At 39.5% G+C, this 18,530-nt stretch overlaps 1 protein-coding gene across 2 annotated transcripts; it reads left to right on the top strand.

Annotated features, from left to right (window-relative positions):
- Positions 1-351: 351 nt before the first annotated feature.
- Positions 352-17,750, top strand: LOC115621854 (dynein assembly factor 5, axonemal). 2 transcript variants are annotated; one of them, XM_030515672.1, is made up of 3 exons: positions 352-457; positions 7,397-7,831; positions 14,987-17,750. In XM_030515672.1, exon 3 carries the CDS (start codon positions 15,073-15,075, stop codon positions 17,593-17,595), a length of 2,523 nt encoding a protein of 840 aa, XP_030371532.1. In that variant the 5' UTR covers positions 352-457; positions 7,397-7,831; positions 14,987-15,072; the 3' UTR covers positions 17,596-17,750. The 2 variants fall into 2 exon arrangements, with proteins under 2 accessions (XP_030371532.1, XP_030371533.1); XM_030515673.1 differs by lacking the exon at positions 352-457 and adding an exon at positions 3,805-4,066.
- The last annotated feature ends 780 nt before the right edge of the window (positions 17,751-18,530 follow it).

The following is an 18,530-nucleotide window of genomic DNA, read 5'->3' as shown; positions in this document are numbered from 1 at the left end:
GAGTGAGTGACTGAATGAGAGTACATTTAGCTTTGACTTTGCGTGTGCGCATTTGTATCTTCCTCGTTGCCTTCAACTCGAATAAAGCAGCAACATAAATGCGTCCCTACAGTCACCCGAGCGAGAAGGGACGACGACGACAAAGGACGACGACTTAAGTGGAAATATTTATAATAAGTTTATTTACTTGTACTGTTTATTGCGAGTTCAACTCTGGCAGCACATGTTGCTGCCAGCTGATCCCCAACATGTTGCTAGCATGCTGCTTCGTTACTCGTTTGCCGCTTATGGGACCCCAATTTACAATCACATTCACAGTTGTAAATTGGCGTTTTGCGTTAACGACGTGTTGTCGTCGTCTAGCGTATCGTGTATTTTGGCTCGTTTCACGTCAATTTCGTTTATTGAAGCGCGCGCGTGTTTCTTGAACTCCCGCCGACCGATTCGCTAGCAAAAAGTAAGGCAATATCTTTGCTCGTAATATTTATTAATGCATGTTTATATACATACATACATACTTACACATTATAAATACATACAGCCACACACAGCGCGCCCGCCCAACTTCTTATGTCCGTTTCTGCCTTCTATGGTCCGCTGCCCCCTTCCTTCTTCTTCGTGTGAGAGTGAATTAAAATTGCTTCATCTTCTTTGCAACAGCAATGGCAACGGCTGCAGCATCAGTCTTCCTCTTTTTTGTGGCTCATCATCATCATCATCATAAATAAATATGTATATATGTATGTTTGTACATACAATATTTCATATTTGCAGTTATTTTTAGTTTGATGCTCCGTTGCGACTTCTCCAATGCTTCCCCTTACCTTTGCTTTCCACGAGTGGTTTCTCTTTTTAAAATGCAAGTGTGCTGCTGGGGAGTGTGAGTGTGTGTTTGTGTGTGCGTGTGTGTGTTTCGGCCGCTGCCCTTTTCCCTTTTCCCTTCTCAACATCAATACAATTTGCTTTGGTGTACATTTAAATGAGCAATCATTGCGCAGAGTGCTCTTGCTGTTGTGTTGCTGCTGCTGTTGCTGCTGCTGTTGTTGTTATTATGGCTTTGCTAATGATGTTTGTTTGGGTCGTCGCTAACGCCTGCACTGATTTTGCTTCTGTTGTTCTTGTTGTTATTTTTGTAAGAGTTCATTGAGTTCACAGTCGGTGGATTTTGTGCTTTTCCTACGCCATTAATTAACCCATTAGCGTTGGCCAATTTTCTGCGATATAATGATGACAACTTCATTGAATAGATAAATAGATATGTACATACATATGTATATTTATTGGATAGATATATTCATGTATTTGCTTATTGAAAACTGTTGCAGACTTAAACCTCCCTCAAACTAGCTCTATAGGTATGATCTATCCAAATGGTCAGCTCAAATCTTCTCTGTCCACAGTGTTGAAAAATAGGAGTATTTTCTGGAAAACCTTCTTTTCGAAAAGCCTACATTCTAAGGTACAAACACATACAAATAAGTCGTTTCTTTCGATTTTCCGTTGTCAACAGTTTGACAAAAAAAAAAAATAAAATACATTTTTAGAATTTTAATTTAAAAATATGGTTTATTTCTAATTAAGTGGATAATGGATACGCACAAACTAATAAGCCAATTTCTGTGAACAAATAAAATGAATTAAGCTTTAGTTTCTGGTCAACATATGTATGTACATATGCACATATGTACATAGCTCCTTATCAAATAACTGACATGAAAGAGAAAAGGCTCATTTATGTATGTACATATATGAGACTATTTTAGGATACCCGGTGAGCTTCGTTGGTCTTGTTAGATCAAAATAGTATGTAATATAAGATTCTTGCTCACATTTTGCTCATATATACATATGTACATAGTTTAATAATAGAAAACCATTCTATCTGACTAATAAGCTTTAACAACAATGTTGACAAAACGTTAATGTGCACTACATACGAATAGGTATTGCTCGTAGAACCTGCAGTCTTATTTTAAATACACATACTATAAACTGTATGAACAAAACACCAACGTATGTACATATGTATGTATGTATATAGTATATACAATAACAAATTTGCAGTTGTACCGCTGAGCTGCTTAGATGACTAATTTGCAAGGCGCTCAAGCAAAGCCGAATTGCACAATAAACAATAAACGCTTTGTGCCAACAGCAACAGCAGCAAGAACAAAAACAATAAGCAGGCAATGGTATACAATTCTCAGGAAATGAAATTATACACCCATTATTGCAGAAACAGCAAACGGACCAATAAAATAATCCAAAGAGATACATACATAAACAGAAAAACGAAACCATTAAAGCATTTCGTTTAAATGCAGCAGTCGAAAGAAATTAGAAAACTATACGGCCCTAGGCCAACAGCAAACTCACTCAAATGAAATCGTAATAATTAATCAAATAATAAATCTCAGTGAAAAGAGCGCAGCATATGCCGCTTAGCAAACAATTAAGAAAAAATAAAAGACACAACCGGGGAACGACAAAAGGCATAGCTATAGCAAAAATAATAGCAACAACAACAACGGCACCAGCACCAGCAATAAAAAGCAATGGAAAGCCAGTGGCTCAGCATTAATTAGCGTTAAACGCCGACATCGCTGCCTCAGCCGCCAGACGCGCCAAACAAAAATACAAAGTGAGCGGTAAAAACAACAGCAACAACAACTCCCCAGAGCAGCGCACAGCATCCGCCAACTTATTAAAGTACATATAACTCAATTATAGAGAATTAAAAACAAACGACGACGGCAACTACATTGGCAATGCAAAAGATACTCACACACAGATATACACACACACACACTGGCAGCAACACGTACACAGTGAGATGTCGTTGTCAGTGAAGCACGCCAGATATGCGCAGCACCAACAGCAACAATCAGAGCTATAAAACACATTCAGCACTTAATAACCAACAAGCGCCGCAAATAGGAAAAGTATCTCGGCAAATTTGCAAAAGCTTAAGCACAGCAACATAACAGCAGCATGTTGCACAACACCCGGCAGCAACATGTTGCGAGTGTCGCTTGCGCACAAATTATGAGTTCAACAACAGCCGAGATACTAAATTAATAGCATTTCTGCTGCTGCTGCTGCTGCAATATGAAAATTGCTGTTTTATTGCCGTGCGATATGTTCACGTGCTGCGTGACCGACGTCTGTCTGTGTCTGTGTCTCGGTGTGCGCGTGTGTGTGTGTGCGAGAGAGCAACAACAACAATAATAAGAATAACATTTGAAGGCGCGCACACTCATACACCATAATTGTAATTATAGTAATATGTTTTATGATGGTTGCTGGCTCGCTTGGCCACCAACAACCCCCACACACAAATGAGAGCAAGACGCAACGCTGGCTGCGACGCAGCCGTCAGCAAACAATTTGAACAAAATGTATCTAGATACATAATTGCCACATTCAGTCGTCGTTAAATAGTTGCACGGCACAGTCACAGTTCACACACAAACACACGCACACTCACACACACATACAAATAACGAACCCAAGTGGCGGCAAGAGCACCAAAAGCAACAACAGCAATCAGCAACAAGCAACCAGCGACCGACCAGCAACACAAGCGGCAGCAACAGCCAGGCCAGACACATCGAACCGTCGCGACGGTCGTGTTCGTCGTCGTCGTCGTCATCGTCGTCGTAGCCGTAGCCGTAGTCGTTAACTGTGCGTGTGGCTGATTCTGTGTCCGTGTCTGCGACTGCGTCTGTATGTGTGTTTCTGTGTGTTTGTGCTTTATAGCGTTCACAGTGAGAAATTGTTCAGAATCGTTGGCGTCGTGGTCGCGCTTGGTTTCGGTATCGGATTGTCGGGCCATTTAACTGAAATTGCTAGCGTCATCGTTGATGATATAAAAGACCACGGCGATATACATATGCAGAATAACAGCAACAACAACAACAACTGCAACAACAGCAACAACAGCAAGCGCCGCCTTAAAGTCAATTATAATTTACGCGCGCGCGTTGGCGTTGCGAGCAACAGCAGCAACAGAAACAACAACACCACCACCATCAACAGCAATAACGACAACAAGCTTATTATAAATGTAATAATAATGGGCCGCATAGATATTCTATAGAATTAGAACGACCTCCCGCTGGTCTGTCAGTCGTCGACGCGACAGCAAAGAGCCCAAAGTGTACTATTTTAATTAAGTGTGCTAAGTGTGTGTATGAGTGTGTGTGTGTGTGTGTGTGTTTGCGACAACAATAAGAGCAACAACAAAGTCAAGTCAACGCATGCATGAGTATCTGTGTTATTCCTCCTGTGCTTGTGTGCGCTTGTGTATCCATTAGTCACACATGAAACTAATTAGCATTTGCCTGTTTGTTATTGTCGCATTCGCCAAAAGTGATTTCTTGCCACAAGCAGAAAGAAGAATAAAACGCAAAATTAGCGCAAAAGTGGCAACAACAATGACAACGACAACGACAACGACAACAACAATTATAGAACATATTTTGTACATGTGTATGTATGTTTGTATGTATGTAAATACCATATAGACAGACATACAGCCAGACAGACAGACACACTCGCCTTTTTATGACTTTGGAATTTTCATTAATTTGTTTATTTTTGTGCGACGCTTTCGCGATGCGGCTTTTAGCGTTTTCTTCTTGCATTGCTGTTGTTGATGTTGTTTTATTTTTGTACACACCGTCGGTAATCAGCAACGAAATGGACACAATTATCTTCATCATCATCAACAACAACAATAACAATCAACGGTGGCGCTAATTGCCGCCGTGAGTTGGCGCATGTATCTGAAAGATGTTTTTCGCAAGCCTCTTGGTGCAAATTGCTGGACGGCATCGCTGCCGCATATTGTTGTTCCTATTGTTGTTGTCGATGGCGCTAACTTTTGCCATGCGCAGCTTCGATCTCCTCTGTTACCCACTTCGCCGACCCGCTCCCGAAACTGTGCCTCATCTGTCTGTCTGTTTGCTCGCTTGGTTTGCACGCATCGCTCTGCCAATTTGTCACACGACGTGTTGACAGGTTACGCAGCCGCACTGTGGCCCGCCTTTGGCAGCAGCAACAACAATAGCCATCGACTCTTTCTGGACTCGCCTTGTTACTGTCACACCGTAATTGCTTTTATTTGTGTTGCTATTTTTCAGCAATCTAATAAATAAATTATGAGCGAGTGCGAAAAGGAAATTTATTTTCACAAACAAAAATACTTCAATTACTCAATTAAATTCACTTTGGCCAGAGACGGTGCCCGCCGAGGTGTACAATATAAGGCCGACTCGTTCTTGGTGCATGTCTGTGTGTGTGTGTGTGTGTGTGAATGTATGAGTGTGTGTATTACAAATTGAAGTCCATTTTATGAGCGACGCGTCGAACGATTGCTGCTGGCCCGTGTGTTTTCGCATCGCATTAATTACGTCGACGTTCATAATTGTTTTCGCTTTCGCAATACGCGCATATTAATAACAACTTAAAAATAAATAACTATATAAAATGCCAAATTGCTTTTTTAGCCCAAAAGTTCAAGTTTTAATTGTCGGAACGTGCAAAACGCTAATTAAACTAAACAATTAAATAAGCGTAATTAATTTAAATGGCATGCACAAACAGCAACAGCAACACGAAATAAGTGTGTGAATTTGACATGTGAGCTAATCGAATTGCCGTCGGAAAACTCAAAATGTGAATATATGTGAAAAAGTGCAAATTTTCAAAAGCGTTTAACTGCTCTACATTCATACATGTATCTGGGCACATTTGATCACTGGGTGTCGATAATCTCTGACAATATACGCTTCCAAACTATTATGCATGTGTGGTAACACTAACGGTACTTAGGCGCACGAAATGTTTTTCCAAATTTCAATCAGAACGCAGTTATGACAGTATCCCATTGACAGTTAACATTGACATTAGAAAATGAGGAACTTGTAAAATGTCATTCTAAGCCAAAAATGTGTAAGGCAATTTCTAAAAGAAACTTATTGGCGGTTGTCTGAGGCTAGTCAGTGTGATCTAAAATCTATAACCGACATTTTTAATAATTTTTTTTATCACCTGTGCTATGGGTGCTTGAATTGGTGGAACAGCATCATAAAAAGCGCCTTCCATTAGAGCCCAACATTTATAGAACAAATTGTTTTTATTTTTCTACCAAAAATGTGGGCTGTTTTGATCTTGTTGGATGGTGAATTATTATGTAATAGAATAAAAATATCTAGTTTCCTGTTTCCCTCACGAATGATGTACAATTTCTGAATAGTATTCTTCATTGACGGTTTTTTGTGTTACAACTTGCTTGTGCAAAATGCCCATGGAAAAATTAAAAATTATGTCCATTTGAAAATTTGCTTAAGTTTTTGGTCGTTTTTCGACTTTTATTCTGCAAATTGTCGCGTGATTTCAGGATTATCATAAGCTTCTTTATTAAAAAGTCATAAGTCTCGAAAGCAAAACGAATAGTTCCTCTGTTTTCCATTATGTTTTACGACTACAAAACAAAAACTACTTTTTGGCTGTTCGAAAGAAGGAAAATGTATCTTTCTAATTCGGATTTGAATTAAAAGTTCAGTTATTTTTAGATCGCACTGTATACTACGTACCTCATTTTACGCTGATTTGATTGATTTTTCGTAAACAATTTGCACAAATTTGCAATTAAAATGTAATTGTTTTGAAATGTCAATGTAAATGCAATAAATATGTTGAGAGCATAAAGCAATTTTAATGTTTCGCCACATTTTTAATATTTGAGCGAAGCTGACAGTTAAATTGAAACGAACACAAGACGGACAGCAACAGCAACAACAACAACAGCAACAACAACAGCAACAAAAACAGCAACAACAATGACAACGACAGGCCGAGGACAGCCGCACACTTATTATTGCTGCACAAATAAATAAAAGCATTTAATTAAATCAAAAACATTATACGCGCACACACACACACACATATACATATATCTATGTATATACTACAATGGACTGCCAATTATGAAACCAGAACAGAGTTAAAAATAAATTGAATTAAAACCTAAATAAATGAACAGCCAACCCATGTGCGGGCAGGCAATAGAAAATTGTGCAACCAATAAGAAAAAAAATAAACATTGTATGCAAATTAATTTCAAAACAAAATAAGTAGAAAAAAATGCCGAAATAATAATCAATAATTGCCAAAGTGCGGGCTAATGAATTAATTACATTTCATTAAACTTCCTTTCATGCGCTTTATGCTGCTTTTCGGCAACAATTTGATTTTATTTCTGTTTAAATTTTTTATCACAACAACCGCCGTTCCGATTTTTTTACTTGGCGCTTTTGTTGTGCAACAATTTAATTAAGTAAAGTGGATTAATTTGCAACTCGTTAGACTAATTAAGGATTATAATCAACAGCCACAGCCACAACCAGCGCGCCGGAATAGAACATGCACACACAGTGCCACCTAAATGTATGCGTACAGTTCCTGCAACGGCAATTAAAGCGGTCGCGTACCACTGCCGCTTAAACAGTCCGTTAAAAGAGCAAGAAAAAGCAAGTAAACAACAATAAAAGTACTAAAGTGTGTGTGTGAAAGTAAAATGCAATTGCAATTAACAACAACATCAGCGTATCGTGACCTTTGAGAAGCAAGCTTAAAAGCAGCCCACATACTTATATATACGAGTATACTACGCACACAAGAAAACACACGCAAGCAAGCACACATCGGTGGATGAAAAAAAAGTAAAATACTTAATTGGATTTTTTTAACACTCAACCCCTCCTCGGATTTTGGACACATGTGCGGCACACACACGTCCATTTAGCACTCCACGATTTCCATTGAGGTAAGCGTCGCAGTTAACATCCATTAAGTATTTACAGAGCCAGCCACAGTGGCACGACATCGAATCAATGTCAAAAGGACTCCTCTCTGATAGTTGCCATTGAAGAAATAACTTCGTGAATATGTTTTGTAAATGTTTTTATTATTGGGCGACCATATGTTACTGCAATGTTCAACACCACGTTCGGATATAGACTCCAAATCCTGCCAAACTGTTATTATCTATACAGAAAACGTTTCGATATGTCCGGCTTCATTCTGCAGAATCGACAGATATCGGTTTTTGAAAGGTTCATCCTCTAGATCTAATAGATATCCATTTTTCGAGTTGTTCCTTCCTTAGGAACGTCAGCTTTTCACTGAATAGCTATATACTCCTGATATTTTTCATAATGGGTGCCTTGAATAGTTTGCAGAATGGCTCTAGTTCGATCTGGGCGATGGGCGACCTTATAAAGGGAACTTTGTTGGTTTTCCCGACAAATCAAAGACATTTGTCCATAGTAGGGGAGAGAGTACAGCCCCTTATGGGCATTCTCCAATACACTTTTGAACCCTTTTCTTACACTTTCCAGCTTGAAATGCATATCTATGAGAAGTGTTATGGGATTTCCTCTCTACTTTGCTGATCACACGATAAACCCAAATCATTTGTTAGCTAATTTATTTTACTATATTTTATGTACATTATACATAAATTCATATATACGTATATATATATGTTGTACATACTTCTTATATATATATATATATATGTATATCATAGATTATAACGATGAACTGAATCCATACCTTTTACCCCAAATTAGTTTTGAGCAGAACTGCTGTTTATTAAATCTGAACGATGCTTATCACTTCTCGTTAGTGGGTTAGTATGGATAGAAGATTATGCTGACACGTAAGCGCATAACGGGTACCAGATGTAATTTCTTAGTGCGTCTACTGCATACCCACTACGTTATGATAAGGGGGACCTACACGAAGGTCGAAAAATGTTGGGCTCTTTGGCTTTAACTAATGTGATAAGCCACGCCAAGCCGTCATCTAAAATTTACAGCGCAGTATGTTCGCATCAATTCCTGGAATTCCCCACTAATTTGTTTACCAAATTGTTTTTTCAATGCCCTAGGGCAAGGGCTAGGCAACCTATTTCAATAAATATACATATGTAGTATGTATAATCATCCAGCAAGCAAATCAACTCAAATATCACTTTTAATCTCAATTAATCAAAATATTGAGAACAATCTAGGGAAAAGTTTTTCTTCGTAATCTGAAATTATTTTGATTTAATAATATTCGCAATACTTATTGATAATATTCTCAACAACTTAATATATTTTTTAAATTTTTATCGAGGGACATGTTATATTTGATTAGAAGGGATCTTAAATCTAAAAGTGGAAGTAAAAATCAGTGGATATTTTAAGTAAAATAAATTAAATAGTTTCCTTTGCACGATGTTTCTATTTTCACTAATTTATTTAAGATAGGGGTTGGAAATCTACCGAAACTTGACAAATTTAATTACAAATTAATGTAGGTTGTCAGGCCGCAGAGCAATTCTTTTGATTATGCAAATTATTAAAGCCGAAAAAAATATTAATTCGCCTTTAACGTGGTTATTTTATATACATAGCCACAATAGGCCGCTGTGTTTGTTATTGAACCTATCTCAACTAAATAAATATATATTAAATACATATGCATTGGCGGGAAATTAAGCTAAATCAGACTGATAGCTCCCATATGAATGTTTAGATTTGAATGAAGTCTTCCCAAGGTAGTTTGTTTTAAATATGAATGAATGGTACTTATATGTTATACTTGCACAAAAATATGTTCTTTTTCTTTTCAGTGGGGATAGGATATTGTTGTTATTGATTAATTAGATAATTGTTACTTTTTGGACAATTTGTATTTTGCAAGATTTTAAAGAAGATTATTTGCCTTCGAATATGGTTTGCTACGGCGTGTTGATTCTGTGCCAATGGCATTGCAATTGTTATTGACATATAATTAATTTCAATTACATGATGATGTTGCGCATTTGATGTGCCCTGCTGTTCCCGTCGTTGTTGTTGTAACAACTGTTGTTGTTGTTGTTGCCGCTGCTATTGATGACTATGTGAAAATTGTTAAACTCGCACTCGCACTCAATTCAAAGCTGAACGCGGCGCAGTCAACACACCTTACGTCAGCAATATGACATTTATAATTACATACACAAACAGTTGTACATATGTACATATCTAGGTATGTACGAGTACATATGAATGTACTACATCTGTATATGTATTTACTATGTGTATGTATGTATTTGCAGGAATACATACATACGTAGATAAAGTGAGACACAGAAATGCGAATTTGAAATCGGAAACTCGCAAACGGTTGCAACTATTTTGAAAGTAAACAAATGCCTCAGCTGATGCACAAATAAGTACGATTCATTTTAACAGCAACTGTGCACAGAGCGAACAAATTATCAATGGGCGCACAGATGAAAGGCAATCTATAATTATGGCAAAGCATGGCGGTGGTGTAGATACATACTCAGATATGAGTACGAGTATGCGTGCGATAGCTTCACATAATTTGCCTCAAATGATGGCAATAAAGGGACGAAAAATTACAACAACAACAACAACAGCAGCAACAAAATACAACAACAACTAATATAATGACAAACAACCTAAATTGCGCCTGGGCTGTCGCGTAGCAAAACCCCCTCTTCCCCAAAGTCTCTGGCACATATGTATGTATGTATCTAGACCGAGATATTGTATCTATCATGCCGACTGTCGCAACTATACACACACACACACACGCACACACACACATGCACACACACACATGCCTTGGCAATTGATACGTTTTGATGTCTAGCAATTAACGTTGTCTGTCTGCCCCCCTGCGTGCTCCGACTACGACCTGACCGACTGTGCCATTTCAAAGTTATCGCTGAGGCTTTTAATAGAGTGTCAGGCATATTATGTATGCATAATTGTAAAGCAACAACAACAACAACAACAGCAACGATGGAAAACGATACAAAAATGCCTGCTGATATTTATCGGTAAACTGGTTCGCATTACGTTCTGTAATTAATTAAATTGTTACTCAAACTGTTTCGTGATTGACGCACTGAATGAATGACTGACTGACTGATAGCTGCATATAGTCGTATGTATGTATGTATATGTATGTAATATCCACATAGCTAAGTATGCAAACACATATGGATATTTTGTGTGCGGCTGCACAAATAATAGATCGTGAGCGTTCGGATTGGATCTGATCGGTCGAGGAATTCGTTCGAAGTCGAATGATTGGATTCCGAAGCGCCGACACAAAGACCATTTGCGACTCACATTACTCGCCAATATGCATATTTTCCATCAGTAATGTGCAATGTAAATAAATAAAAACGATTCCGAAGCACATGTTTTGGAATAATGCAAGTGAGTTGGGAAATAAGTATTACTAAGAATAAGCCCCGACTTCGAACTTCAACGAAATCCAAATCAGGCAATTCAGTTCAAGCCAAGACCAAAACCCATTTTACATTTGTATATTTGTACACACATATGTATGTATGTACATATGTTCATTATAGGTATTTACTGTATTAAGCTGCGGGCAGTAGTTCTTCTACAGAGAGAACTCTGACTCATTTACATACTTACATATGTACATACATATGTTCCAATACACTTTAAAATGATGCAGGAACAGATTTGTATATGGGGTACTATTTAAAATTAATAAAATATATACATACATATAGTTGTATATCGCATATCGCAAGCAAATGAACTGGTTATGTTTTTGGAATGTCTATCATATTATAGATTTGGGAATCTTTTTGCAACAAAGGTCATATTAAATCAGATCGGTTATATAGGAATTTTAACTTCACTTTATTAGGGATGAATATCTAAAAAATCTTGTGAACGATATAAATGAAGCTGGACAAGGAAGACATTACTTCCTTCAGCAATTCCATTCCTTATGATTCCAGCTCCTTCGAACTCCATAAAAACAGTTTTTCAACTAGGAGTTCAACAGTGTAAATGGAGCTTCGAGCGATACTTTAGAAATGAAAGCGCCCTCATAATCAAGAAGCAAGAAACGGCGGCAAATAAAGAAATGCAAAACAAGCGACGGATGAGGCAGACGAAAGCGGAGACACTGAAATCTGCAACTGAGTGGATGAGTCACGCAATTAAACGGGGCACATTAATATGAAATGGCGAGAGTCAGCCATTTACTTATGTATGCATGTACGAGTACATACATACATATGTATGTATATGTATGTAAGTAAACTTTTATTGCTGATTACATGCAAAGTGACTGCTCGACTCTACGCTTTCTGGGAAACGACAGCAGAGACGCGAATCATACATACTATATGTACATAAATCGACAGCAGAATCGGGCATCAGACCCCAACAAGTGGCCGAAGTGGCCAGGCCTGCGCATATGAAGCCAGCCATTAGCAGCAGTATTCCTAATCAAAATTGTATTCCAAGAAATCGACAAACCCGAGTACAAATATCTGTCTATATATGTATGTGTGTAGTGCATGTTGGCAAAGGCAGCGACAGCGGCACTCAACCAACACAGTCCGTCAGTCAGTCAGTCAGTCACTTAGTCATTTGCCGTCGTCGTCGTCGTTGTTGCTGCTTGGGCGCATTTGAAAAATGAAACTAATTAGCGACCGCAGCGATTGCGAGCGACCGGCGGAGGAGCTCTGCCCGCTTCATGCACGTTTGCAATTCAATCAATTGGCAAATTTGCATATACATATGTATATGTATATGTTTGTATGTATGTGCTTCTCACTTTATTTGCATGTGTGTGTATACATGTATGTGTAACAAGTCCATTTAAGTCAATAGTGGCAACAAATTGGACAACAAGCAGCAGCAGCAGCAGCGGCAGCGGCAAGACAACTAAAAGCATGGCGTGTCCACTCAAATCTTAGCCCATTAGCTACTAAATCTATTACTTTTGTCGGCCCCGGCCACCGCTCTACTATAAGTACGTCCTGCCACGGCCCACAGTGCGTTTTATTAATAATTGTGTATGATATGATATGGCGACGCAAACGAGTTATAAACGAGTGGCCGAAATGCAGTCCAACAGCTTCCGTGCTGCTGCTCCAATTGGCTATGAAAATGTAATTTTAATTGCATTTTTTTGTGGCTTGCACCTTTAAATCCACACACACACGCGTATGGCTGATTGCTTTCAAAAACAAATATAATTTATATTCGTACACAAACATACGTACACGTATGTGTGCATGTATCACCTTTTTTTATTCATTTGTTGTTTCTTCCCGACATCAAATCAAATTGAATAAGCGCGGTCCATTACTCTGCCAGTGATTTTGCCAAATGACTTCATTTCATATCAATTAAGTTTATTGTGGCACTGTGTGCGAGTGTGTGTGTATGTGTGTGGCATTTTATTAAAGCGACACACCATATAAAAACGCACAAACAAACAAGCAACGTTACCCATGCCTTGCCCGCTTTTTATTTATCCGTTGAACGGACCTGATTCATGGGCTTAATTGCTTTGGAGCGTGCGCCGATCTGCAGCAAAAACTGCGACGAAAAGGTATGAAATTGAAATGAACATAAATCCATACCTACATACATACATATATGAACGGTGCAATCTCGATAGTTCCGACACTTAACTCTCATCAGTGGTCTTTCCATTTTGGGAACTTTGTATTTGAAAGTGTACTTTTGTTAATTAACGAGAAATGGTATGGCAAATCGAGACCCAAAACTCAAAAACACACTCCGCAATGTCAGACTATTTAATGCATATCTTAAGCTCATCTTAGAGTCAATTTATCTTTTGAATTATTTTCAGAAAATAATTTGCCATATTTTAAAAATATCAAAAAACAAACAAATCAGACTTATTTAACTCTACCCTTTATTTCATACAGTATTATTTAACATTAAATGATTTTATTTTATTACATTATATTCTAATTTCTTTTAAACAATAGCACCAATACAGCGTTCTCTTCGAATGCGTTTTTACAATATTCTTGTGGATTATTTACCGGAATTTTAGTTTTATTATGTTCCTTAATTTCTAAAAACGTCCAACGAAAGAATTGGCGGATTCTCAATCAATCAATTATCAACAAGCAACGGACAACATATTTTAATGAACATTAAGGAAATGTGTATAAAATAACATTACACCACCAACCACTGTGTCAACAGTCATTTTCTAAGGCATTATTATACATCATTTGCTTCAAAAAGATCAATTGAACGTTGGTGAAAAAAATATATAAGATAAAGGCGATTGGGATGATAGGTTATATCCAATGTTATGAAACATTTGATGAATTCGGAATACTAACTAAAAGGCAAACGAAAAATTACGATAAAGCTAAACATATTCACAGAGTAATATCTAGGCATAAGTAGTTTCAGGTTTCCACAGAGAGACACGTCGACAAATTCTGACGGAAGGAGACGCGTACACTCATAATAGTATCATATTGTGCCACTATGCGCATTTATTGGTCAATTTAGTAGCACATTAATGCAATTAGGTGTCTAGCATGTCGACAAAAATAGAAATTTTATGAGATTTTTATCAAGTGAACGCTTTGTCCCCAGCCTGAAGCAATCAATCTTAGATATCACATTACACACAAACCAAGCAAGCACTACAGCTAGATAGTTGTGATAACGATATGTGTGCGTGGTATGTGGAATTGCCTCATAAAAAAACATTAAATAATACATTAGTCTCAAAAGGGTAGAACAAACTACAACTGGTGTTCAGTTTTCATTTTAATATTCACTAACATCAAATTCAAATTGCCGATAAGTGGCGCGCAAGAAACTCTTATGCTGAAGCTTTCCAACACTGCTCGTACTTGCAAGAACAGCTGTTCGTCAGTTGCCATGTGCGGGCAGAATTGCGCGAGTTGCAGTAGATTTCTCAATAATTAAGTGTTGCTGAACGTGCTTCGCTAAATTGTTGTCGACATGAAACTATAAACAAAGTGAAATGTAGTCTCTCTCGTAGTTGTGGCAACCGGCGCGTTTGCTGTTGTTATTTCATTTGCTTTGCTTTTTATGTTTTACATTTTCGTTTGCAGAGCGTGTGCTTGAAAAAATCTAGCGAAGATACCGGCCGGTTTTCTTATTACAACTGCAAATACCAGACCAAAGTAGCAGTAGCAATATGGACAATCTTGATATCAATAAGATTTGCGAGGACCTACAGGCCAGCGATCGACGAGTGAAAACCACTGCGTTGCAGAAGCTACGCGAAGAATGCGTCAATAGTGGCGCAGCGTTGAGCGCCGACGCACTGGCTGCCCATTTTGATGGACTATATTTGCACCTTCTCAAGTGCTATGCGGATCGCTTTGAAAGCGTCCGTGATGAGGCTGTTCGCGTCGTTAGCGCGTTTCTTGACCGGTTGCCGCCCACGGACTTCCATTTGCTGAACGTGGTGGCCACGCTGAACGATCGCATGGGCCAGACGGAGACGGTCGAGGGCAGTGAGGAGATTCGCTTGCTTTATATTGAACAACTGCATGTACTGGTTCGGCAATATGCACTAATGGGCAATGTACACGCCTTTAGGGAGTGCTATGTACAGGTGGTGGGCGTGCTGGTTAAGTCCATCCGAGACTCGTATCCGGCGGTCCAGCGTGAGGCATGCGGCACTTTGGTGGACTTAGCACGCGTGGCCGATGCCTTCGAACTGCAGGAGTTTACGGAGCCACTAGCTTTGGCGCTCTACGGAATGCTGAATCACAAACATGCGAAAGCTCGTATTTCAGCCGTGGAGGCGCTGGGACGTGTCGCGTTGCACATGAATGCCAGTGGGGACGGATTACGTCGACTAATAATGGAAGTGTCGCCGCTGCTGATGGACAGCATGCCTCTGGTGCGACGTGAGTGTGGCCAGATGGGTGTACTAATGTTGCTCGAGCTGATGGATCGATACTCGTACTTTGAACGCATCTTGCCGCTAGTTCTGTGCTGCCTGAAAGATGATTCGCCAGATGTGGTGGCCTACATTCGCCCACTGTGGGAGAAGTGTGGCAAGTTGTATTATGATGAGAACGAAGCGGAGCTCTCACAAGTGGCGGCTGCCGATCTACCCGTCGATAATTACCCGGCAGGTGTGCAGCGACCCACGCTAGGCTGCCGTGGTCTTGTCCAACGATCGATCCGTCTTCTCAAGCTGATAACACGGGAGTCCGGCGACTGGAAAGACAATGTGCGCATTCACTCGCTTAAGCTTTTCTACCAATTTGTGCTTCATGCAGAGGCGGCCATGACCGCCAAATTCTTCGAGGTCTACCCGGATGTGGCACATGCCTGCGTCGATGCGGAGGCACTTGTAAGGGCGGAGGCGAAAAAGGTAGCCGATCTGATGGGCCGTCTTTTGTTCTACGACGACTGGATTGAAAATGGCCTCGATGGTTTGGTGCGCAATGCACGCGAGTCTTATCTAACGTGCTTTTTCTACATGTTTAGCGCATCTCTGGGTGGAAACTTCGAGCAGTTGCTCCGCTTGAGCAAACTGCTTCGCTCAAGCGACTATTCGCACACGCTGAAGCCTAGATTTCAGCTTTATATAATCAAAATGCTGGAGACTTTACTGGACAAGTCAGCTCAGGTGACAGCCACGCTGGAGCAACTGCTTGAACTGTACGAATATATATACGTGGCCGGAATGAAGGTTATGGCTCTATCCTATTCGCTCACAGGCAGTCACAACGAGGATGTAAACCGTGGGCAACTGCTCATCGAACGAGTTGTTAAACTGGAGAACAGCACGGTGGCACTGTTGCATGAACGACTCTTTGCGCTTGTTCTGGATGATATAGAGAATCTGGACGCTGCCCTTGAGGATAATGCTGAACCAGTATTGCTCCTTGACGGGCTCATAAATCTGTGTCATATCCGTGCTGCGTACTTGCCGGCGCTCATCGCCAAGGTGCAGATTGTTTTTGCGAATTGCTGTGACAGCGCTCAGGTGCGAATCTTCAGCAGCCTCTCGATTGCAGCTTTGCTTTGGTCCGATACGGTTTCATGCGAGCGGGAACAGAGCACCCAGCTCCTGTCCAATTTTGTGAACGAAATTATTGAACCGTACCTCAGCTGGCAAGCCGGTGCTAGCGCCGAGGCTATGCGTTCTCTGGCCATGGCCACTCTGTGTGCCCTTTCCCAAGGTGCTGGGGAAGAGATGCGTGAAGTTCTACCCTCGCTGGCTAAGCTAATGCCCAGCTTGCTGGAGGACCGCAACGTGACGACGCGACACTACGCAGTCAAGACAATGTGCTATTTTCAAAATATGGGTGTAGAAGACCTAAAACCACTTGCCTATGCTACGCTTCAACGATTGGACGATCCCTCCTCGGGTATTCGACTTATGGCGGCCACTGCCGTTGGAAAACTGAAGCCCGTTTTCAAGGCGGATACGAATGCTGAAAAGGAAGTCAAGTTTGAACTGGAGGTTTGGGAGGCCTTTATTAAACGAGCCATGGATTTGTTGTTACTGCACTACGAGAGTCCAGAAAAGGAGGTGCGTGCGGTAGCCGAAAGAACTCTGAAGCAACTGGCAAAAGCACATCCGGATTGCTGGGAGGAGCGTTATCAGCGTGCCCTTGCCATGGTTCAGCAAAAAGACCAACTAGGCGATCTTTACGCAAAGTTAAGCATCCAAACCTGCGAGAAGGAGGACTAACTCTTTAAGGCGTAGCCACTAGTCTAGTTGATCGCACAAAAAAGCACCTAAATTCTCATTACATTACCTTATGTACTTAGTTTTTATGTATTATAAACAGTTTCGATTTAATTAAATAATATTTCGATTGTGGCATTTATTTGGTCAAGAACTTATTTCTGTAAATGTTTTCATCTTCTCAATTATCGACTTATATAGACAATAGAACGCACATTTTGTGAATGAATATTTAAAAATTAGTCATTAAACAACGTTTTTTAAACCAAGGCATAACTAGCATTTTGTTATTATGGAAAGAGCATAAAAGTAGGGGGAAGTCATCTGAAACCCCAAATTTCTAACTTTATATCTTAAAGCTTAATTGAATCCAGACTGTCTATCCATGAGTTGCTAATTCCTTTAATAATGGATTCATCTAAAAATCTCAACTCAGTATAAATTATTAGTAGACCTGCCAGAAGGGGGAAACAATTTAACTTTTCAGGGGGAAAGACATATTTATCTCCCCCTCCTATATTGTAAACAAGCTTTGAAGACCGTTTCCCCCCTTTGGTGTTTGCATTTTCCAAAACCGCTTCCTAGTGCTCACCTACACTGTAAAACAAATAAAAAATCTAAAGTCGGGTGTCCCGACTTTGAAATACTCTGTACATATGTTTAGAATAATTGTAGAAATTTAAAAAATTAAATTACAAAAACAATTTTGATAGATTTTACCTCTCTTGGTATTCGGTATACAGAGTATTATTAAAAACTTGTGTCCAAATTTTAGCTTCCTAACTTTTACTGTGCGTTGACCGCCAATCAGTCAGACAGTGAGGACAAATAATTTTATAAGTAAGGAGATGAATAGCCGGTTACATTAGTTAGCTTATATTGTAAATGCTATTTAGTTCATCGCTTTAATTCATATAATGTACAAGTAGTAGTTCGTA

This window comes from Scaptodrosophila lebanonensis, unplaced genomic scaffold (genome assembly GCF_003285725.1).
Source record: "Scaptodrosophila lebanonensis strain 11010-0011.00,11010-0021.00 unplaced genomic scaffold, SlebRS2 tig00000024-arrow-pilon, whole genome shotgun sequence".
Lineage (NCBI taxonomy): Eukaryota > Metazoa > Arthropoda > Insecta > Diptera > Drosophilidae > Scaptodrosophila > Scaptodrosophila lebanonensis.
Note: the sequence above shows the minus strand (reverse complement) of the source record. Positions and strands in the feature narration are given on the sequence as shown.

What these genes read in the sequence shown, in the direction of transcription:
- LOC115621854 (XM_030515672.1), top strand. Translation starts at nt 15,073, where the DNA reads ATGGACAATCTTGATATCAATAAGATTTGCGAGGACCTACAGGCCAGC.